This window comes from Echinops telfairi, unplaced genomic scaffold (assembly GCF_000313985.2).
Source record: "Echinops telfairi isolate 266 unplaced genomic scaffold, ASM31398v2 ScPeMD7_2;HRSCAF=8, whole genome shotgun sequence".
Classification (NCBI taxonomy): domain Eukaryota; kingdom Metazoa; phylum Chordata; class Mammalia; order Afrosoricida; family Tenrecidae; genus Echinops; species Echinops telfairi.
The window spans coordinates 55,279,067-55,293,255 of NW_022103898.1; the positions used below are offsets into that span (position 1 = coordinate 55,279,067).

Below are 14,189 nucleotides of genomic sequence, written 5' to 3' on the forward strand. Positions count from 1 at the left end.
GTGGGGGGCTGCTTTCTATGTCCGGGCTGGCGGGCAGACGGCTGCGAACGGCTGAGCAGCAGGGGGGACCCGCCCTCACCTAACCCCCCGCGGCCCGGGCCCAGCGTGCCCGCCCTTTCCGCTTCCGGCAGGGTCCCGCGGGTCCCTCTAGGTGGCGACGTCGGAAGCGTTATGGCCGCCGCGGGCTCCGTGAAGGCGGCTTTGCAAGTGGCCGAGGTGCTGGAAAGCATCGTGAGCAAGTGCGTGGGCCCTGGCGGGCAGCAGGTGCTGTGCACGAAGAGCACCGGGGAGGTGCTGCTCAGCCGGGACGGAGGCCGCCTCCTGCAGGCGCTGCACGTAGAGCACCCCATAGCCAGGTACCGGCCCCCACGCCTGCCAGCCCAGCCTCTGTGCCCCGTGCCCGCATCCACGTGCCTCCGGGGAAACTGATTTGGGGTGATGCCAGTATACGCTCGGGATGGGAGCCAAATCGTACCAAGCCCCAGGAATATGTCTCTCATATTCCCCGCTTGCCCGTACCCTGGAATTTCGGAGTAAAACAAACCATAACCAGTGACAGGACGAACCATCAACGTATACCTTGTGAAACATGGTTTTAAGTTGGTTCCGTTGTGGGAATCCAGACATGAAAATCAGTTGGTTTTTTTGTTTGTTTGTTTTGTTTTTGGTACAGGCTGGTGGTGGAATGTGTTTCCAGTCATCTCAAAAAAACGGGAGATGGTGCTAAAACATTTATCATCATGCTTTGCCATTTGCTCAGAGAACTTGACGCACCGACAGACCAGAAAAAGGATTGTTTGGCTGCTGGAAATACACAAGCCCATGGGCAGCATTGGAAAAATTGTTGTCAGTGGAAATGTATTTCTCGTGCTCTTGTGACATTTCAGGCTCAAATATTAGACTCCTTTATGGATCAGTGCTTAAGTAGACACTTTTTGTCCATCTTTTCTTCATCCACTAAAGAGAAAATATTGTGTCGAAGCTCTATTGAGTTGCTCTTAGATGCATACTTTAGTGGAAGAGTGGGGAAAAATAATCACACATTTATTTCACAGTTAATGTGTGACTACCTTTTCAAGTGCATGGCTTGTAACGATGGGATTGAAGACTTCTTTGAGATGGTGGATATCTATTTTGTAGAGTTGAATGTTGGTGTCGCTGGGTTTCCCGTTTCAGATTCCAGGATCGTGGCTGGGCTTGTCCTTCACAGAGATTTTTCTGTGTATTGCCCAGCAGATGGTGACATAAGAACAGTGACAGTCTCGGGAACCATTCCGCCCCCTTTTTCTACATCAGGGTCAGAGTTTGTTCTGCATTCAGAAGCACAGTTTCAGGCATCGCAGTTTTGGATTATGGAAAAGACAAAGACAATAATGAAATATTTACAGAGTCAGAACGTAAAGTTGCTCTTATCTAGTGTGAAGCAACCAGATTTGGTAATTTACTATGCAGAACTGAATGGCATATCAGTGGTGGAGTATTTATCATCAGAAGAAATTTCTCTGATTCAAAGAATCACCGGTCTGTCTCCTGATGTACCACCACAGAGCTACTCACAGCATGAAATCTTTAACATTGCCTTGGTGAGATTTTGCAAACCCCTTATCCTGAAATCCAAAAGGTATGTTCATCTTGGCTTGATTAGCACATGCTTATTTATACCACACTGTCTAGTCCTTTGTGGCCCAGTGCAAGGTCTTGTTGAACAACATGAGAATGCTTTACATGGAGCATTTAAAATGCTTCGGCAATTATTTAAAGACCATGATCTAAGTTACATGGCACAATCAGGTCATCCGAATTCTACATCAAGCCCCCTTATTGATAAGAGTAAAGAAAGTGATCCGTTACCAGAAGTTGGTAATAACTCAATGCGAAGGCCATGTGAGGGCACAGTTGTAAAGGACAAAGATGGACTTAAAAGTGTTCAGACACATTTAATAGCACATTCAAATTGGGAGATGCCAAGTATTGAATTAGAAACAGCTAGTCCATGTCCAACACCAAAAATGACACCAAGAACTACATACCAAACAGATAACACAATGAAGCATTTATCTCAAGACAATACCAGGATAATTGATTACCATGAACCATTAATGGAGAGTAAGCTCACTGCTAATTCAACAACAGAAAACCCTAAAATAGAAATGTCTCCCAAAAATGTACAGGTCACAAGAAATACTGGGAAAGGAAGCATATTACCAGTGAGTTTTAAGTCCCGGGAGAGTTACTACTATTCCTCATCTCTATCAGCAGGCTGTGTTCTGCCAGTGGGGGGCAATTTTGAGATCCTGTTCCACTACTATCTACTGAACTATGCTAAAAAGTGCCAGCAATCAGAGGAAACCGCCGTTAGTATGATCCTAGCTAATGCGCTTCTGGGTGTTCCCAAAATCCTTTATAAGTATAAAAAAGGGAGTTACAGCTTTCCACAAATATATGTGAGAACTCTCTACGCATTGCAAACCAATCGACCCATTGTAAGCACTCAAACAGGCTTGGAGTCAGTAGCTGGTAAATACCAATTGCTCAGTTCAGTTCTTCAGTGTTTGACAAAAATTTTAACCATCGATTTAGTCATCAATATTAAGAGACAACCTCAGATAGTTTATGATGAAGATTCAGAAGATGAACTATAGAATTGAAAGTTTTTATAACCAATATTTAAAGATAAACTCAAAAGCTATATAATCAAGTATGTGACCACCAATTTTCAAGTCAGTTCAGTGTAGTAAGCAAAACAACATGGCTGAGAAGTCTTTGGAGGTACAATAAGGCCCTGGATGGGGGAGACCGAGGTCCTGCCAAGTACGCCTTTTGCTTCCCTTTCCCATGAGGGTTAATCTATGTGCTTGAGGGAGTATTTTCATTGTTTATGATATAAAATGTTATCTTTCATTGTTTAAAACAATTTCCTTATTTGTAAGGCAGTGAATAAAATGGTTCAATTATTTTTCTCAGTAAGCATAGACATTTAATTATATTTTATTCTTAAATGTGGCTTATGATATAGTTACATTTCTTTTTTTTTTCATGTGCTACATAATGCTCATTCACATAGCATCGACTACATATATCCGTAGTCCCACTTCCTGTGAATCTTATTATATTACAAATATGAGCTTTATAATAACAAATTAACACTACCATGTGTCACACATCAAAGCCTTATCATTAGTATTATTATTGTACTATTATTTAAAAGATAGTTTTGTAATCTAGGAGTGTTCCTTAAAAGTTTTCTTTGAATGCATAGACTGGTACACTGTATGTGAGAGGACTTAAAAAATAACCACAGAAAATGGATTTAAAAGTTAAGGGAGCTTTATCATGAACTTTAAAAAAAATCATTTTATTAGGGGCTCATACAACTCTTATCACAATCCATACATACATCAATTGTGTAAAGCACATTTGTACATTCATTACCCCCATCATTCTCAAACATTTGCTCTCCACTTAAGCCCCTGGCATCAGCTCCTCATTTTTCCCCGCTCCCCCCTCCCTCATAAACCCTAGATAATTTATAAATTATTGTTTTGTCATATCTTGCACTGTCTGACGTCTCCCTTCACCGATTTATATGTTGTCCGTCCCCCAGGGAGGAGGTTATATGTAGATCCTTGTAATCGGTTCCCCCTTTGCAGCCCACCCTCCCTCCACCCTCCTGTGCAAATGCCTAGATAGGTTTATTTTTACCTACCATTACTCCTTTGAGTATATATTTCCCCAAGTATGATTTTGTGGTTGGTGAACTTACTTCTGTAGTTAAAAGTGAGTACCTGAAAGGATATGAAATCCATGCTATCACCACTCTTCTTTTTCTTTCTTTCACTTTTTTTTAATTAGGTGAAGGTTTGCAGAACAAACCATAGTTTTACATCCAATGCTTCATACAAACCTTGATCCAACTCATCCTTCGCAATGTCCTCAGTACCATCACTCATCCCACTTGCTCCTGCCTCCTGTTTCCAGTCCTCTTCCTTTCCCAACTCTGAACGTTGTCTTTGGGTACAGGTTGCTCTTTTGACCTACATGGTTGATACGTCTAACACAGATGCGTTCAGTCCCACACCTGAGGGGCAAAGGCCATAGTCTTCAGGGTCCCACCAGTCTTGACGTGACTGGTAAACCTGCTCTCATGATTCTGAGTCTCTTACACGGTTTTTCCCTGGTTCTATCTGAGACCTTCTAATGTGATCCTTTTCAGAGCAGTTGGTAGTAGTAGGTGTGTACCTCCTAGTTCTTCTGTTGGCAGGGTTGTGGAGGTGGATGTTGACATGGTTGCCTAGTCTATTGGCTGATGGTTTTTATGTACCTTTTCCGTTAGATGGGTGCTCATGAGCTTCTAAGACCCCTATCACAACTCACCAAATTCGTATGTCTAACATTTCCTTTGTGGGCTGTTACACCAACTGACCTTCTATCCTCTGCGACTATGAACCTGATGCCGTAGGTCCAGTGACGACTCCTATAAGGTGTTTGATTATGCCTAAGACATTTTTTATAGCTTTGTCCTATGCGTGCTCCACCACATTCATGGATGTTATTTGTAGCACATATACAAATAAACTCTGTCAAACATGTATTTTGGTAAGGGTATGCCTATTCTACCTCTCCCACCTGTTCAACCTGCGTGTCTACCCAAGCATCTATTTTATCATGTCTTCTCTTACCTGATAACGACTTATAGGTGGTTTTCCCAGGGCGAGGCTTATCCATTGCATTCCGGGTGTGCTGACCCCTGCGATTTCCCCAAATGTGGGAAACTTGACTGCATAATTTGTGGTAGTGGGGGACTGCATTCACGCTCTCCCCTGAAAAAAAAACAATAGTTGCTTTTTTCCCCCTTTGCTTTATTGAAACAGATTTCAGTAGTAGTAGATACTGTGAAAACTATTATATCCAACGTGAATTTACAAATATCCTTTTTAAGTTTATAAAGGTAAGCGATACTATGCATGTAACCATGGGTAAGACATAGTCTTATGATTTTTAGTAATACCCAAATAGTGCTCTGCTTGCACCAAGGTTTCAAAAGTGTTCATTTCCCTTTTGCTACTTGAATTCTTACTACGTTTTTCTGTGTGCGGGACCCTATGCCAGAGCTGATTATACAGTGTTGAGCAAAACTGACATGGTTCTTGTCCTCGGCTACCTTTCTCATAAGGTAATATGTGACCGCGTGTGGGGCATTGAAGAAAATTGATTTTTGAAAATTTAATTATAGTTACATTTGAATAAATGGTGACTAATAATGTATTTTCCACAAACACTTTACCCTGGACCACCTCCCTAAAGGTTGGAGACTCAAAACTACCCAGAATGCAGAGGAAGAAAGGCCTGATTTCATAAACATTAAAGCCAAAAACACCCTATGTAGCAGTTCCACCCCGTAAACATGCAGGGTGACTGTGAGTTGGAATTGATTTGACAGCAGTAGATTGGTGTGTATGTTTGTTTATTGGTTGGTTTAATAATGTATTTGAAAACCGCATCCTCGGAATAATAGAACAGAGTTCTACCCAGTCCTATGCCATCTGCACAATGATTATTGTATGACCGGATCAATACCAGGCCGGCTTCTAACAGCAAGTGACATTGAATCTCCCCCACCCATTTGGAGCTGAGGAGAGCTGGCTGAAACAACTAGCAGCAAGTGACCTTGAATCTCCCACACACGCCTGCGGAGCTGACCAGAGCTGGCTAATGGCCCGCTTTGCTCTCTGCCCTCCCCTCTGCACCCAGCACGGCCCATTTGGCTCAGTGCCTGCTTTGTTCTCACCCACCGCTCTGCACCCGGCACGAATACACCCAGAACCAGGAAGACACCTTACATTCCAGAAACCGGACATACCTGTCCATATATAAGCACCACCCCTGTAGCCTGCAGTGCGATTCCCCGGCCCGGACACTGTGGACAGTGGAACTTCGCCCAGGCTGGGTTTTTCTCCCCAAATGAAGCCTGTTGGTTCTAATACGACTGATTTGGTCTCTGGCGCCTCTCGACTACCTTACAATTAAGTTTGAACCCATTTTTGTAGACTGTGTCAATCTATCCTATCAAGGGTCTTAATTCTTCCCTAACCATCTACCTTACTAAGCATCCATTAAATGTCTTTTGACAAACTGTTCAATGATTAGTCATTCAGTCATGTTTATTCCTCTCAAATTTTCATGGACAAAGGATATGTTAGGTGAAAAAAAAGCTGAAAACATACAATAGTCCTACACAAACCATTCTTAAATTTTTTTTCTAATAAATGACAAAACCTTCATGGGCTATATAATTACCAGAATAATATTGAGTTTGCATCGCTGTTAACCTGAAAATGTAGTTACATTGTATGTATCACACCATCTCAAAGGATTTGAGTAACCTTCAATAATATAAAATTATGGTAAAATCTGAATAAAAAATTAAAATGTAAAGATAATTAGAAGTAAAGACTACATTCCTGTTTTCTAGCTCCGATGAATGAAAGTTGAATACATTTGAAACATTTTTATTGCCTCTCCTGGTTCTAGAAGTTGCCCAGGTCGCCAACCTTCTGGACAACTAGTGCTTGTCCTTTATGTAAATTAGCCCTTGGCGAGAAACAGTTGAGCAGACCACCATCTCGGCAGCTCTTTCACCTTCGCTGCCGCAAGGGCAGAACGGCGTAGGTGTAGTTTTGGCCCTGACATTGACGAGAAGTCCATGGCAATTCATAGCTGCCTTAGGTAAGGTATTCAAGACTGAATCTTTTGAAAATCAATTTATTGGCACATAATCCACATCATACAATTCAATAGTTCAATCACATCAAGAAAAGCCATACAATCATTAGCAATCGGTTTTAAAGTAGTCTTTCCTTCTCATTATTAGCTCCCCATCCTATCCCCCCACCCCTCCAAGAAACCATTAATCTAGTTACTGCTAACGTAGATTTGCTTAGCCTGGATTCCATATAAAAACAGACTAAACAAACCAGAGCACCAACAACAATAACAAAGTAAAACAAAGGCTTCGATCGAAAATAAAGCAGAAAACATTAAAAACTAGAACTTTAAAATGAGTCATAAGGGAGATCAAATGATAAGGTGTGAAATTTTAACCTAACTATATCTGCAAAAATCCACTTTCCAATACTATCGACAGGATAGCAAAGCTATTCCCATCCTTGATCTGGGAATTACCTGGATGCTGCTGGTTGTGGCACTCACACAGGCCTGTCAAGACCCAAGGAAAGGAACCCTGATCCAACCAGTTGATGGGAAGTGTCAGTATCACATTAGAATATGTGGCACGGGATAAACTGAGGCAGCTATCTTTGGAAATTATCATCTGGTATATCATAGAATATAGGACAAAATGCAACTTCTCAGCTAAGTTCCTTATAATTGTTTTCTGAAGTTATATGCTAATATACCTGGTACAAGCCCCTCCTTTCCCACTAACCTTTATGAACCTCATTTTTTCTTACTGGATCAGTACAGGTCATTTTTATGTGCTCCCCAAAGCAACAACAAGCATTAACCATGAACATTTAACATCCTGTACTCGTTCTGCCCGCAGTTATTTAAATTGTGTCAAATAAGAAGTCCCTTGGTTTCCATGTCATACTTTTTTAAAATGAGAGAAAAACACCCGAACTGGAGTTTTTATCAGAATTGACGCACCCCACAAAAGAAACAATGTTTGCCTTTCCCCTCCTGACAATGGGGAAACACCAGCTCACTTGTGTAGGCCCCAGCACTGACAGCAGGCATTAGGTGCGATGCTGAGCACACAAACCCCGGAGTCTGACGTTCTTTCTATCCAGGATTTGGCAGAGGCTATTGAAAGGGTTTTGTTGTCTTGTTTTATAAGGAAATGAACAACACAATATAATTCAGGACTTAGATTGAATATTGGAAACGGTACAAGATTATTTATTGCAGCTTCATTGGTAATAGCAAAATGTTGGTGATGAGCTCAGCTAGGTGAATGCGCTAAAAGGGCTAGCATAGTGGGACAGATGGACAGGGAGACAGGTGAAAGATTTCTCACTGGACTTTTTATGTCATTTCAATTTTTGAACCCTTTGAATATCACATACTAAAAAATGAATTTAAAAATGGACCTAGAGCAAACCCAAAGAGTGTTCCCCATATAATAATAAAGTAATGCAGAACTTGACATCAGGAAATGTAAGATCCACTTGGAAGAAAAGTTACGTAAGATATACAGAAGTGAATTGGTAGAACTTTTGACCAAAAAAAGAGAGTGGAGTAGGGAATAGGGATACAATCAGAAGAATATCCTCTCCAGTTGTGGAAATGTGAGGACGCTCTTTGATAGGCTGCAAAGAGATGTGAGCAAACAGTGTCACTTCCTCCAAATTTCTGCAATCCCAGACCTAGCTCCACTCTGTGCAAACTCTCCATCAGATTGTGCCTCAGCTCGCTGAGGACGGCTGTTTCAACAGATGACCCAGACTGACCAAGCTTGTGAGGGTCATCTATTTATGTATAATAAGAGCTGGCCCGTGAAATAGAGTAGTTGGAAATCCATATAAGTGGTGCATTCTTTACTTCTGGACGGGCCTATGTGGGAGGTGTAGTCATCAGATGCTAGCACAGAAAGCATGGAATCAGAACTGGAGAAATCTGGAACTGCAGAATGGGTCTCCTGGCTGTTCGTGCTCTAGGGCCTCAGGCCTCAATCCTGGCCCTCCTTTCCACCTACACACACTTCCTTACCTAGGACGCTGTGCACTCTTGGGCTTTCAATGCCATCTCACTCATTTATCCAGCTCCCAATTCGGTCTCCATTTGAATGCTAATAGGTAGCACACTCTTTATCGTGTCCCAAGTAGAACGTATGCTTTCCCAACCTCTGCCTCTGCCCTTCATCCTCCCCTGCTGCCTCTGTTCATGCCATCAGTCCCCCCACTCGCTCAGGACAGAAGTCCAGTAGACAATCTTGACTGTTGTCTTTCATTCACACCCCCCAGCCAGTCTAGCAACAAATTCTCCTGGTTTCAGTGAAAAAAACAGATTCCGATCCTGCTATTTAGCACCACTTCATCTCCTCCTAATTCATGCTCCCTCACTTTAGAGTTCTCTAGTGGTTTTATTTTTAAAAATAAAACCTTTTATTTTTTAAGCTTTTAATAAAATAGATTTTTATTTTGAAACACTACATCCACAGAAAAGTTCGGCGTTAAGTGAACGCCTCCATGCACTTGATCTAGATTCACTTGGCCACTTTTGTGTAGCACATACACGGACTTTACTGAACCACGGGAATGAGTTGTAGACGTTACATACTTTACTGCTAGATACGCTGTGTCTGCTTTGCATAAGGCTTTCTCCTAAAGCTCTGGGCGGTCCTTTGTAAGACAGTATGCCGTTCCCCCGCTCAAAGCCCTCCAAAAGGGGCTTCCTTTCCACTCAGCATGAAATCCATGCTTCTGATGCACAAGACTGCATAATCTGACCCCTGCCTACCCTACCACTCTCTCTACTTTACTCTCTGCCAGTTAACACTGACTATCGGGTTGGATTTTGCAGGACTCAGGTAACTCCAAATCACAGAGCCTTGAAATGATGCGCTCGCATTGCTTGCTCCTGTTGCATGTCTACTAGAGATCAGCTGAGGCTGTTTCTGCACAGTTATATTCCTTAAACCCAGTTCCAGGCTAATTCTACTTCTAGACGGAATAGCGACCATTACCAATCACCATGCCAGAGTGGGGAAAGCTCTTAGAGCAGTGGTTCTCAACCTTCCTAATGCCTCGACCCTTTAATATATTTCCTCATGTGGTGGTGACCCCCAACCATAAAATTATTTTCGTTGCTACTTCATAACTGTAATTTTGCTACTGTTTTGAGTTGGGCGACCCCTATAAAAGGGTCGTTAGAGCCCCAAAGGGGTCGCGACCCACAGGTTGAGAACCGCTGTCTTAGAGAATCTTGGATCAGCAATTAAATGCTCTGCCTTTAAATGGTACATATCATCTCTGCCCATGGTGCACTGTCCAGAACTATTGATGCGGCCTTACCCAGTAACTAGGTAGCGAAATCTTACCTCATACCTGGAAGGAGAAAGAACCAGAACATTTGGCAAATAGCACGAACATTTACCAAACTGACTTTCTTTCAGTTCTTGAACACAAAAATTCATGTCCGCCTCTGGGAGTTCCGCTTGTTACTCCGTCAGTAACTCTCTTCCCCTTTGAGCTTCCCAACATCTCTCAAATATCTCTCCTCTAATATCTCTTCAGAGATGCTTTCTTTGACCACCCAATCTAAAATAATACCTCCTTGATACTGCCTCACTTCACTATCTTCCTACCCTGTTTAGCTTGCTTGGAAGCACAAACCTAAAGTTATAGTGCATATTTATGGGGGGGGGGGTATTAAGTATTGATTGCATTACCCACCAGAATGTAAGCTCCATGAGGACTTGCACCTTTTCCAGTGTCTGCAGCATGTAAGATGTACCTGGCAATAATAATAGCAAAGTTGGTCAGGGTCACTGGCACTACAGTTATAATCTCAGAAGCATGCAAGTTATGTCCATGTGGTTCTTCATCCATTAACCTGATTGTTTCCTTGTATCTTCAATTTTCTTCATTCTTCATCCTAATAATTGCACTATGGATGGCCACTCAAGAGCTTTTAAGACCCAGTTGCCGCTCACCAAAGTACCATGTAGAACATTGTCCTTGTGACCTGTCCTGCTAACTGACCTTGGTGCCTCTCAGGGCTAGCTGCGATCCTGAGTGGCTGGGCCTAGCAATTCATTCCCTCAAGGTGTTCGGTTATATCTAAGATAGTTTCATAACTTATACCCTTGTATGCTCAATGATATTCTTGAATTTATTTTCATCAAAGACAAATGCACATGTAGAAAAGTCCTCTCCCAAGCATATAGATACATATATATATTTGTGGATACAGTTCCACTCTCCCTCTCATGCCCATTTAGTCGGCATGTTTATCCATGCACCCACATGTAGGTTACCATTACTGCAGATTTCACATATAACAGAATTTCTCTATGTTGCCTCCATTTTTTTGTTTGGCTGGTTTTTGCTGTCCTCTCTCTTACTTATATTGCTTCTTCACCCAAGTTAACATGTGTGTGCCTGCTAGTTATTAATTTGCCATCCCTTCCCCTCCATGGTAACCATCAACAAGTGCGTCAACCTCAAGTGACAAGCTGGGGCGCCTCAAAATTATAAATTGAACAGCTAGCAGATTTCCAGGTCAGGAGTCAAGCAGCATGTATGTCAACCTGTCCTTGCCCCTCCTAAAGACCCATTGAAAATATAGGAATTATTTTAAAGTAAATAAATGGATGGTCTTGGAAACCAGTGGGGCGGGTGGGTGGCGGGAAGAACTTCATGTTGAAGAAGAGCTGAGAGCAAGAAAATAGAGGGCTTAGAGACACTTCAAACCCTGAGTCTATGTGCGTACACCTCTAGTTAGTTGGCTTGGTTGGTTAGTTTCTTACTGTTGAATTTTTAAAGTTCTTTGCATTTTTTTATGCAAGTCCTTTTTCAAATAGGTGTTTTAAAAATACTTTAATGTAATTCTTTTATCAGTGTCTTTCACAGAACAGATGTTTTTAATTTTAAGTAAGCTCAGCTTCCCAATTTTTCTTTCTTGGATTGTGCTTACAGTGGTGTATTTTAAAACTCATCACTGTTGTACTCTTTTAAGACCTCTCGCTAGGGGATCAAATTAATAATAGCAACTGGAGGTTAGATAGGAAACTGAGCGAGACGGTGCGTCGGCTCTGCTGATGGGGATGAACGAACGGAGTGCAGATGCGGGTGCAGTGTCATCGTGCTGCTGAGGAGTAACTAGAGAAGATCTCCGATTGGTCTACATCCTGCGATCCATGTTCTCAACCACAAACATCGTAAAAAGGGACATCACCACACTTAAGGTCACACACGTTTTTCTCCTAGATGTTTTAGAGTTTTATAGTCAAGTTTGTGATCCGTTTTTGGAAAGTCTATTCCTAGTTAAAGAAAAACAGTTGGAGGAGAAAATGAAGGAGTGGGCAGAGGACTCTGTTGGCCAGGCCTAACGAGGAGAGTCGCGGCATCAATCCTTAAGACTTATGCAGTGCTTCATATTTCATAAGCACTTGGTTAAATTTAATTATCCAATTAATCTCCAAGGATGATAACCAAGTGATTTTATTTTAAAAACTCTCATTATTTATTAACAGATTAGAAAGATGATAAAGAGATTTTGCATGAGTTTCCACAGAGGAAATTGAGGTCACTGAGGAATCAAATTCCAACCCTTGAAAGTCTGTCAGCTTAAAAGTAATGGAACCCAAGCTCACTGCAGCAGCCAGCCCCGCAGAGTGGAAACGGGGAGTTACGGGTCTGAACTGCCTGGCTCACTGTGCGATGTTCATTAGGTAACCGAGCCCCTGGAGACTTGCCTTTCTCGCTGTTAACCACGGCACTTTGCTACCACGGCACAAGAACTCTGCTACCACTTCTCCTGCTGATGTGAGAGACAAGGTGCTGACATCTTGATCGAAATGACAATTACTTATTTGGGGAATGTTGCATGCATTACATATTAAATTAACTTGGAATAATTGTAATTAAGTATGGATGATGCTTTTAAGTCATAGATTCATTAACTATTACTGATATGTAACTGGTTTTGTTGGTAATAAGAGGACAAAAATGTTACAGTGGAGAGCTCAGGATTTCACTTACTACTCAGGTGACTTTGGACGGATAATTGTCTCTCTTTTCTTTTCCATAAAATAAGCATAATAGTGTCTGGAGGATTAAATGAGTCAATATGTGTAAAAGGTCTTAACTTGGTTCCAGATACATAGTAAGTGCCCAACAAATTATCCTATCTACACAGCCCTTTAGGATTCTCTAATGACCCAGCACTAGACCACTAACCTAAAGGTTGGTGGTTCAAACCCATTTTAGGGCAGGTTGGAAGGCATGTTTGTCAATCTGTTTCCAAAACTCACATGCTTGAAATGCCTTGGAAGCAGTTCGGCTCAGCACACATGAGGTCACCATGAATTGGAATCAATTAAACCAGAGCCAATAGCAACAATGAGATAACCCTATGAGGAACATGGAAAATTTATTGTAACAGAAAAGAAGATAGGAAGTAGTCTTCCACACTCTTTGATCGAGTGCCTGCTGAACAAGCATCCAACAGGCTCATGGACACTGCTCAATCCAACCTTCCCTGGCTTCCCTTGCCAGTTAGTGTATCTCCCTCTCTTCCCAACCCCCTGTTCGCTTTTTGATCCCTTCTTCATTGTTCATTAAGAATAATGGCCCATTAAGAATAATGGACCCAACAATTGGCTGGGTCTACTTTGAGAACCATTTGGTCTCCCAGAGTCAAACAATCAGCCCATCCCTGAACACACTGTCCTTGTGGAACTGGGTCTTTGTGATGAGCTCTAATCCCCTCTTTGTACTTGTCTTTGTCTACTTGCAATCCTTTTTCTGCTTCTCTCTGTCTTTTTTGAAGTTTCTTAGATTTTTCTCATCTCTCTTCTGGCCTCTATGTGAGATAGTTAAAGTTTATTGTGCCAACCTGGGTGATAAACACGTGTGCTTAATTGAAGGGCGAAGAGATAAATGGCTCCGTGAGCCTCGCCTTTCTAGTTTTCGGGTCTCTTGCTTTGTGATGGTTGGACCAGGGCTGCCTTAGCCAGTTCCCTGCTTCTGCTGGCAAGGCTCACTTCCTGCAAGACATTCCTGAGAAGCCGCATGGACCACTGTAGTATTAAGTTAAATTTGGAGTAGGGGTGTGGGGGGCCAGCCCCCACCCACTGCTACTACCTACGGGTTCAGTAATGCACAATTGTATGGTTGAGATATATAAGTATTATATTAAAGTCATCAAGAGCATGAGAGATAAAAGAGATATTACAATGATGCAGTCAGACACATTACATGGTAGCATTGCTCATCTCAGCCCAGCTTGGTGGTCCATGTGGAGAGAGGGGGAAGGGAAGGAGGGCAAGGGAACGAGGGAGAGAGGATGGGAGAGGAGAGGGGGAAGAGTGGGGAGCCAGAGAGAGAGGTCAGAGAGAGAGGTTAGTGAGAGTCAGAGAGCTCTATATTGCTGACCCATGCCTATATACCTTTTGGGGGCATGCCAGCCCACTAATTACAGGTAGAGACATACATCACAGGGAGGGG

The 14,189-nt window shown here is 42.3% G+C and overlaps 1 protein-coding gene and 1 pseudogene across 1 annotated transcript; both read left to right on the plus strand.

The window, feature by feature from the left end:
* The first annotated feature begins 165 nt into the window (after nt 1-165).
* On the plus strand, nt 166-2,967 carry BBS10 (Bardet-Biedl syndrome 10). Its single transcript, XM_004700436.3, has 2 exons — nt 166-356; nt 674-2,967. Exons 1-2 carry the CDS (start codon nt 172-174, stop codon nt 2,640-2,642), a joined length of 2,154 nt encoding a protein of 717 aa, XP_004700493.1. The 5' UTR covers nt 166-171; the 3' UTR covers nt 2,643-2,967.
* Nucleotides 2,968-4,671: 1,704 nt separating this feature from the next.
* LOC115870847 lies at nt 4,672-4,823 on the plus strand (annotated as a pseudogene).
* The last annotated feature ends 9,366 nt before the right edge of the window (nt 4,824-14,189 follow it).

Coding starts and splice junctions, on each gene's coding strand:
- BBS10 (XM_004700436.3), top strand. CDS start 172: ATGGCCGCCGCGGGCTCCGTGAAGGCGGCTTTGCAAGTGGCCGAGGTG. Junction 357..673: donor GTAGAGCACCCCATAGCCAG/GTACCGGCCCCC, acceptor TTTTTGGTACAG/GCTGGTGGTGGAATGTGTTT.